The sequence below is a fragment of the Molossus molossus genome, unplaced genomic scaffold (assembly GCF_014108415.1).
Source record: "Molossus molossus isolate mMolMol1 unplaced genomic scaffold, mMolMol1.p scaffold_m16_p_1, whole genome shotgun sequence".
Lineage (NCBI taxonomy): Eukaryota > Metazoa > Chordata > Mammalia > Chiroptera > Molossidae > Molossus > Molossus molossus.
The window spans coordinates 251,883,659-251,893,191 of NW_023425344.1; the positions used below are offsets into that span (position 1 = coordinate 251,883,659).

The following is a 9,533-nucleotide window of genomic DNA, read 5'->3' on the forward strand; positions in this document are numbered from 1 at the left end:
GAAGGTGCAGGCAGTCTGGTGCCCACGCAGGGTCACACGGGGGCAGGCACCGCCCACCACCCCCACCACCAATTACCCTCAAGATCGAGGGGCCATGAATGACACGTGCCCACATTTCTTCAGTTTTAGACTTAATCTTAACAGTGGTCCCAGCACCAGGTGGGCAGGGCCCAGGAACAAGCACATGTGCACTCACCTCCAGGCCGGCCCAGCAGCCAGGCCCCTCAGGGGCGTGCGGGGCCTAGAGCTGGGTCCTCAGGGGGCACCAGAGACCCCTTAGGTGTCCAAAGATCCACTAGGGCCAGACAGGTATCGGACCTTCGCCCCAGCAACATTTATATATAAATAGCCATAAATTAAACCCTATAAAATCTACACTTCATTCTAACAGAGAACGAAGGCTGGCCAGGCTCCCTCAGCAAATCTGAACACGGCGTCACCTTCGTAGCCTCTAACGTGACAGCACGTGGAGACGCTCCATGTAAGTTCACAGCGAGAAGCCGATGAGCGCTGACCCGCAGAGCAACAACCGTAAGAACAAACCTTAAAAATCAAACACACCAACTGCAAGTGTTCAGGTTATAAAAGTTTCTAATTAGCAGCAGAGGATGTTTATAGAAAAAATATACTTTTAAGAAAATAGCTGAAAAACTCTAAGGAGATAAAAGTATAAAACGTTTACAAAATATATCTTAAGCCAAAATATTGCCCAAAACATATAAAACTTAATTTTTAAAAATTCACCTATCTAAAGTTAAACAAGGCTGATGCAGCTGGTGGCCCACGTCTTCCAGGAGCTGTGTGGGGCTCAGAGTGGACAGGGCCCAGGCTGCTGGCATCCGAGGCAGGCCTGGGGTGACCAGCCTGCAGGAACCTGCCCAGCCCCTGGGTGAGGGAGGGTGAAGTGGGGAGCAGCGGAGAGACTGGGCACGGTTCCGAGACTTCCTGGTAATCACGACAAAGCCGGGCTAACCCCATGGTCCGATGGTGCTCCGGGGTGTCTGTGTCCTGACAGTTAAGGACACAGCTGGCTCAGGTCTCCACCAGGATCTCCACCACGTGGTCCAGCTCGCCCAGGTCCCGCTTACAGCTGGAACTGGGGGACGGGGCGCCCGCGGAGGCCAAGGCCTCAAACCCGTCGCTGGAGACCGACTTGCCGCGCACCATGCCCGTCAGCACGGCATCCAGGTCGTAGTAGGGACTGTCCACGTCCGCAAACAGCCCTTCCACCGAGCTGGGAGCCTTACTCTCCAGTGTTTCGAATATCTGATCCAGCGACTTCTGAAAGCTCCCTTTGTTTTCTCGGGGGCTGTGCGCTCCCCATACGCAGCTCTGCACGCCACTCGGAGCCTGTGCACACGGGGCCATGGACAGTTCGGACAGCAGGTCTGGCGCGGGGCCACTGGCCGAGTCCAGAGCAGGGTGCTCCCCTTGCTGCTCCCAGGCAGCTCGACACAGGATGTCGGTGGAGACCAGGCGGTCCAGCGGCCCCCGCCCGGCAGTCTGGGGCACAGGCACCCGCCAAGTCCCATCCTGGGTCATCTCTTCTTGAATCTGCCGGACCGTGTTGGCTATGAGGACCGAGCGGCAGAGGTTGGGCTCAACCAGCATGTGGCACAGCTGCAGCTTGACTAGGGACATGTCCAGGAGCGACTGCCGCTGCAGGCTGTAGGAGGGCGTGGCCAGGGCGCCCTCGGCAACAGCAATCTCCTCGCCATCAGAGCACTTTCTCTTTAACCCTCGGGCAAACATCATGTCCTGTGGAAACCAAGGAGACGCCCTTTAGCACATTTTGGAGCGCCTCCCACTGTCCCTAGGGCCCTGGGAGAGGTGGGCACGCGGCTTCCTGGGTGGTCTTTAATTCACACTCAGCCCCTCGGGAGCTGTGAAGGTGGGTACAGACCACACACCTCTAAACCCACCTCTAAACCCGCACAACCTTCTCCACTGGCAAAGACAAATGGACTAAAAGTGGGAGGAATGCGTTGTAAGGAGCTGAGCTGGAACCCTCCAGCACAACCCCAGGGCTAGTGCCAGAGGGGCGCCTGAGAAGCCAAGCGACAGCAGTGGGCGGGGACAGGTATGGCACCGTCGTCCTCTGACAAACCCAGGCTCCTCTGACAAACCCAGGCGGTGCAGAAGCTGGTGCTGCGTGTCAGCAGGCCGCCCCACCCCCACCTGCACATAGCTCTGTGGGGAGTTGCACAGAGAAACCTGCAGGGCAGGAGACACTGGCACGTGTCCCGAGTCCCATGTGCAGACCCCAAGTCCTTGGATGCGTTCCCCTTCCAGGTGAGCAGGGGCTCTGCCGGTTTCCTCTGCCTGTCGGTCCTAATGCTCTGCTAGACACAAGTGTACAGGGCCACAGGGGCCTGGAATGCTGTTGGGCAGGTCCTCCCCGGTCCCCTGGCTACCAGGCAGCTCCAGGTCCTGGTGCCCATGGTTGCACCGCCGGCGGGGAGCACTGGGGAGAACCTGTCCCCCAGCGACTCTCAGCTGACGGATACTGGCGCCTCGCACCCGGGCTCCCCTTCCTAGAAGAGTCACACCATGCTGCCTTAAGTCTCCTCCTCTCAACTTCTTCATGTACTAAACTTCAAATAATTCATTTGAGTTATTCATAAGCAGATTAGAATCTTTTTAATATGCAAATTATTGGATTTCCTTTTTTTAAAAAATTCTCTCCCAAGGATATTTTCCATTGATTTTTTTTTTAATCCGCACCGGAGGACATTTTCCCATTTTTTGTTCAGATAGAGTGGGAGGAAGAGCGAGGAAGAGAGAGAGAGAAAGAAACATCGATGCAAAAAGGACACATTGAGTGGCTGCCACCCGCACGACCAACCAAGGCGGGGGACAAACTGCAACAGAGTCACGTGCCCACAGCAGGAACCGAACCTGGGTCTCTATGGACCACAGGCCAACGCTCCAACCCCTCAACCAAACCAGCCAGGGCTCCATTGATCTTTTAGATAGAGTGGGAGGGAGGGAGAGAGACACATTGACTGGCTGCCTCCCATACAACCCTGATCCGGCACTGGGAATTGAATCTGCAACCGGGGTATAAGCCCTTGACCAGGTATCGAAACATGGACCCTTCAGTGGCCGGCCTACACTCTAACCACAGAGCACCACCTGAATTTCCTTTAAAAAAAAAAAAAAACCTGCCCTGGCCGGTTTTCTCAGTGGTTAGAGCGTCAGCCTGCAGTCCAGAGAGACCCAGGTTCGGTTCCCGCTAAGGGTACGTACCTCAGTTGCAGTTTGTCCCCAGCCCTGGTTGGGTTGTGCGGGTGGCAGCCACTCGATGTGTCCCTTTCAACATCGATGTTTCTCTCTCTCTCTCCCTCCCACTCTATCTGAACAAAAAATGGAAAAATGTCCTCGGGTGAAGATAAAAAAAAAAAGAATCCTGTGGCTCCATGATGGTGCTGGAGGGGGCGTACTTGGGGTGGAGTGGGGCAGCCCTGAGCATGGGGGTCTGCAGTGAAGGGAGAACTGGCTGTGGCCCTCCCCACCTCCCTCAGGAGCCCCTCTCAAAGCCTGAGTGCCAGCCCTACCCTCAGACAGAAAAAGGCCCGTCTCCTGAATTTCAACATCATAGATCTCACCTCCCGTGTATTTAACATTGTAAAAAATTAAGCACCCTGGCCGGTTTGGCTCAGCGGTTGGAGCATCAGCCTGCGGACCAGAGTCCCAGGTTCGGTTCCCGCTAGGGGCACGTACCAAAACAAAAACAAACAACAACAAAAAAATTAAGCAACCTTGGGCATTTATCCGTGAGGAATGAAAACCAACGTTCACACAATGTGCAAGTATGTTCACATCAGCTGCACTCATAGGCGAACCTGGGAACAAGCCCACACCACGCACCACCCCACCCCCAGCAGTGGAGAGTGGCCGCTGACACCCAGGTGCCCGCATGGGCCTCGAGGGAAATGCTACATGAGAAAGCCAGTCTCAGAGAACGCCTGGGCACTGACCCTGTCGCTGTGATGTCCTGAACGCCAGAGGGAGACAGGGTGGGCACAGCCAGCACAGGGCTGTGGGGGACCCACAAGCTATGCATGTGCTAAGTGCACAGAACCACAAGCGTGCACACGCGCACGTACCATCTGACCCACATCTGTGGCCCCCAGGGGAACGGTGACTTCGCAACATGGATCAATAATTATTTTGAAGTAAAAAATTTTTAACACTGAGTGACCACAGCTTCTTCCCCTACAGGACCAATTCCCCCAGAACAGCAAGCTGTTCTCCCAGCCCCACACACCAGCTTAAGGACTATTTGCACATGAATGAAAGAGTTTACCACCAAAACACATGAAAAATAATACTCCAATTCTGGTAATAAAGATTCAAGTTTTCTGTCTTCCCAGCAAATGACCTTTCCCAGCCCACCCCAGCACTTGTTCAGAAATCACTAGCTTAACACTAAGTACAGGGCGGGCAAAAGTAGGCTTACAGTGGTTGGTGCGTGCAGGTTTGTTCCTGTGTTGTTATTTATTAATTGTCTTATTTTCCATGCGAACAACTGTAAACCCACTTTTGCCCGCCCTGCAGACTGAGAAGATAATGCTAGGTCCAACTATAAAAAGTCACTGTGTGTTGAGGGCAAAGATTAAGTCTCAAGAGTTTTTCTGTGGTAAGTCACTTCGCATCTGGCTTTTAGTAGTATTTTCAACAAAATCCAAAATTCCAACTCTGCCTGAAGACATTTAACTTAGGGTCCAAACCAAACTTGCTGGAATAGCATAATTAGTCCCTTGCTCCCCAACAGAAGTGAGGGTCTCGGGAGGTCAGGATGTCAGAAGGGGCTGGTGGGGCGGCAGAGACTCAACTTATACTCTAACCGTGGAGGAAGCTACACTGAGCACCCAGCACCCTGAGGGTCCTTGGAAAGCCCAATGCAGTCAGGCTGCAGGAAGTCATAAACCTCCATCATGAGGAATAGCCTGGAAGCCAACCACCTCCCTACAACAGCAAGGAGGCTTGATCACCCAGCAACGGCTTCCATACCTTGTCCCCACTGCCAGCCTAGGACCCACCAGAGAAATCCAATGTCCCCAAGCAATCACACGGGCCACCTGCTTCCCCAACTCCCCACCCCTGCCTCCATGGGGGCTGAGCCCCTTTGCCCACTGGGAAGTGCTCCCCCTCCCCTGCTTGGATCTCTGCCAATCGGGTGGTGGGGACCTCTGCAGCTCCCAATAAGCAGCCCTCACTGTGACCAAGGGAAGAGGATCAGACAGTACAGGACAACACCCCTGTCCAAACGGGACCCTAACCCTGTCCCCCACCCCGTTCTCTCTCTGCACACTCTTGCCTGTGGGGCTGAGCCCACCATAGGTCCTGCTCTCCTCTCGGTCACACTGCCTGTCAGGTACAAGTTCATGATCGCTCCTGACAGCCGAGCACATATCCCAACACGCGAACACTGTCCTAATGACTCACGTAGGCACTCACACTGCTCCCCACTTATAGTGAAACAGTCTGACACGGGCTGCATCACCTCGCCACAGTGACATGGGTTCTGACTCGGGCTGCACTGACAATCCCAGCACTGGATTCCTTGGAGCATCTACCAGGACAAAGAGAGGAACACGGTCAAGCTGCTCTCTGGGAAGGCAGACCACTCACCTCCACCAGGTTCTCTGCACTGACCTGCCCTTAGGATTATCCCAGCACCACAGGTACCGCTCCCCCGGCCTCCCGGCCTCCCCCCCCTCCCCCGCACTCCCCTCGCCGACTCCCACAACCCACAACCCACAACCCGACCGTGTTCCACGGGCCTCTGCCATCGGCCTATTTCCCACCAGATGTAAACGGTGCTGTATTTAGCAATGGAACATGACTCAGCCACCACCACCACCACCACGACACCGGCAATGTGATGAAAAAGCAAGAACAAAACGTAGGTACCACAGAGCCCTATCTTTACGGCCTGCACAACAGGCAGGCTGCCGGAAGCTGTGAGACAGAAGGGACTGCCGAGCTGGCCCGCCGGGTGTCGCCCGCTCCCAGAACACACGGCCCCCAGTGCAGCACTCGTCCACGCAGGGAGCTGTGCACTGGTGCTGTTCAGTTCAGTCCTAAATTACACCTGATGATAACCAACACAGGTAAACAAGGACACGAGCGGAGCATGCCATCCACTTAGGTCTGAAACCATTCAGACGGCCCCACTGCGCACAGCGGAGCTCCAATCTCTGCCGGCCGGCGGGCCAGACAAAGGCGTGTCCAGTCATTCTGAGTCACTCCTGCCACACGTTCCAAATCTTCAGCAACTATTTTATTTCTGTTGTTCAGCAAGAAAGTGCCAGCACCCTGGTTTCTCAAAGGCAGCCTGTCCAAGCTGAGGAGCGCATGACACCACCCCGAGCTCGTGTTCCGTACAGGGGTCAGGCTGAGCCCAGAGGTGCTGGGGAAGAGGTGGGCCTGGCGCAGCCCAGCTCTCTGCAAAGCCCTCACCCGAGAGATTGGATCTTACTCTGTCCAATAGGGGGATATGAGGGTCATGCTCCAGACCATCCTAACTGCAGAGCCTGACTCACTGTTAAGTTATGAACAACACAATGTTAGGTATTAGCCACCTCCATTATCTCCAAGATCAGCCAGTTCTTGCCAAGTATCTAGTTAAATGCCCAGATCCCACTGGAAACCCTCCAGGTCAACGTGCACTGCCCTCAGGCCTCCTCCAGACCAGCTCTGACCAGACAGAAAAAGGAGGGACTGCCAGACTGAGTTCACACTGGGGACAGAGCCACGAGGGCACAGTGTGGGTCCACCAGAGCACCCCAATGTGGAGGGGACACAGGCCCACAGCCCCAACCTCACAGTGTGGCCAGCCTGCAGTGAGGCTGGTGGAACCCAGATCCCCCGATTCTGAGCAGGAGGGCTGGGACAGGATCAGCTCGGACCTGACCCATCACCGTGACCTTCGGCCATTGCCAGGCACCCCCACAAGCCTCAGGTTTTGAAGACAAATTGACACACTCACAACCAGATCTCCTGTGAAATACCTCATCACAGAGAAACAGGGAGACGGAGCCAGCCCGGTGACGTCTTGACACGGGTGAACACGGAGGAACAGGGGAAGGGCTCAAACAACCCACTACTGTGTGTTGTTGCAAAGTGAATTTCAGGCACTCTGTCACCTGGAATGAAACACACAAGCTTTGCCTGGAAAATGTGCCAAAAGCAAGCTGGGGGAACTCCAGTCCTCTCTCCAAGCTAAACCTGCAAAGGTCAGAGCAGACATTTATCCCGAGTTTCAACTTTAATTATAAAACATGGCAAAACTTGAACACAGAGCAGCTGTTTGTAGAAAGTTGATAAGACATTAAACTTAGTATTTTTTTTTCTGGGGGTGGGGGTAAGAAATGAAGTTGTAAAGAAATGGCAGTCTGGATTGGGAAAAGGGTAGCCCCGAGAGGGCCTGATGACCTTCCTCAAAGGATCCTGGACATTTTTCAATCCAACTTTTCTCACCAAGCTTAACTCAGCAGACACCCCCGCCCTCCCGTGTAAGGGGCTCCCTGCTCCTTCCTGGATTTTTCTTGGCTCCTTTTGAAAGAACAGTGAACTGGGCTCTGCGTCCCGAGGGCAGAGGAAACGCAGCTGGAAAGCCCTCTGCTGGGACCACAGCTCTCCCAGCAAACTGTTACCTGGGGCACTCCCTTCCCCGTAATCCTATTTTCGGGACAATGAGCTTTTGAAAAGGTAGAGCTACACTGGCCCCGGAGCTGTGGAAACAAGTTCCTGGTACTTTTCCGAGTCCCGGCGGCTGCCCGGTGCCTGCCTCGCAGGCTGACTGCGGCGCGGGGGCAGGACCCCGAGCCCACAGCCGGCCAGCGGGGTCTGGGGCTGTCCGGTCTCTACTCCCACCCCGCCGGGTCAGTCTCCACGGGCCGAGCACCGGCTGCAGACCACCGAGGCCCCACGTCTGCGCAGGGCCCCCACCAGCTGAGAGAGGGCAGCCGGGCCTGCTGCGGTTTGGCAGCCGGGAAACCTCTGCGGAGCAGTGGACACCGAGGACAGGGGAGGGCCCAAGCGGCGCTGCCGGAGGCTGTCCTGCCGGCCGGGCTCCGGAAGTGCCCCAGGCGGGCCAAACCGCGCTTCGCGAGCGAGGGCCCAGGGTGAAACAGGCGCTCCCCTGCCAACGACACCCCCACTCCTGCCGGGCGCGACAGGAGGGAAATCCGGCGCCGCGGGTACACCCCCGTGGGCGTGCGGAAGGGCGGACGGGCCTGTGCAGCGCGGGTGGGCGACCCGGCGGGCGGGGGCGGGAGGAGGGGCGGCCACAGGCGCGCTCGTCGGGCAGTAAATCTGTGTCGGGGCGACCAGTCCCCGAACCCCCGGGCCTTCACGGGGATCCCCGGCCGACCAGGGGCAGCCTGCCCGACCGTCTCCAGTCACGGGGAAGAAGACGGGAGGGGCTTCCCCACGGAGGCCGTCAGCCCACGGAGGCCGTCAGCCCACGGCGGGCGCCCCTCCGCACGCTGAGCCCGGTTCGGTTCCACCGCGCAGGAGGCGCTGCGCGCGGGTTAAAGCGGCGCCGGAGCGCGAGGAGGCCGCGGCGGCGCCACGGGGACTCGCAGGCGGCTGCCCACTCGGCGGCGGGGACGACGGCCAGCAAGGTCGCGTCCCGGCGCCGAGCGCCCGCCGCCTGGGCTCCCAGCCCCGCGGGCCGCCCCGCCACCCCAGAACCGCAGGCCGGCCCCCCGTGTTGCCTCCCCGCCGCCCCAGACCCCGGGCAGACGCGCCGCCCGCGGGCCTCGCATCCCCCCGGGCGGCGAGGGCCGCCCACGCGGCCGGCGCGCCCTCCAGGCGGAGGAACCGGGAGCTGAGACCCCACGCTCACCTGGCCGCCCGCCGTCCGCGCCGCCGCCTGCCGCCGAGGGAGGGGCGGGGCCGGGGCCGGGGCGGGGCTGCTCAGCGCCCACAAAGGATCGCCCGGCGCCGGCCACCCCGCCCGCTGATTGGCTGGGCTCGGAGGCGGGGTCTCCGGTTCAAACCAGAGGCGGGGCCTGCCGCTCGAGTTCCCGCGCGGCCGCGCTGGCCGTTGGGCTCGCGCTCTCCGCGGCCCCGCCCCCCCGGCTCCCAGGTCTCCGCGCGCGGCCCTAGTGCGCCTGCGGGGGCCGCGTCAGGGCGGGGCAGGGATGTGAGTGGAAGGGGACCGGGAGAGGGGAGGGGCAGGAGGCGGGGAGGGGAGGGGAGGGAAAGGGGGAGGGGCGGGGAGGGAAAGGGGGGAGGGGCGGGGAGGGGCGGGGCGGGACGTTAAAAACGGGAGGGGAGGAGGGTGCGGAACGGGAGGGGAGGAGGGTGGGGAACGGGAGGGGCAGGGCGAGGGGAGGCAGGAGGGGGAGGGGAAGGGGCGAAGGGAAGCGGGGGGGGAGGGGAAGGGGCGAAGGGAAGCGGGGGGGAGGGGGAGGCGGCGGGGGGGAGGGGGAGGCGGCGGGGGGGAGGGGGGCGGGGGGGGGCGGTGCGTTTCAGAGCAGCAGCTCCCTGGACATCCCGGGTCGCCGCAGGAGCTT

General features: G+C 58.9%; 1 protein-coding gene across 1 annotated transcript; it reads right to left on the reverse strand.

Moving 5' to 3' along the window:
- Positions 1-573: 573 nt before the first annotated feature.
- Positions 574-8,883, reverse strand: CDCA4 (cell division cycle associated 4). The gene is made up of 2 exons (XM_036267604.1): positions 8,861-8,883; positions 574-1,758 (listed from the first exon to the last, which is right to left on the reverse strand). The coding sequence occupies exon 2, from the start codon at positions 1,753-1,755 to the stop codon at positions 1,033-1,035; it is 723 nt and encodes a 240-aa protein (XP_036123497.1). The 5' UTR covers positions 1,756-1,758; positions 8,861-8,883; the 3' UTR covers positions 574-1,032.
- Positions 8,884-9,533: the final 650 nt, after the last annotated feature.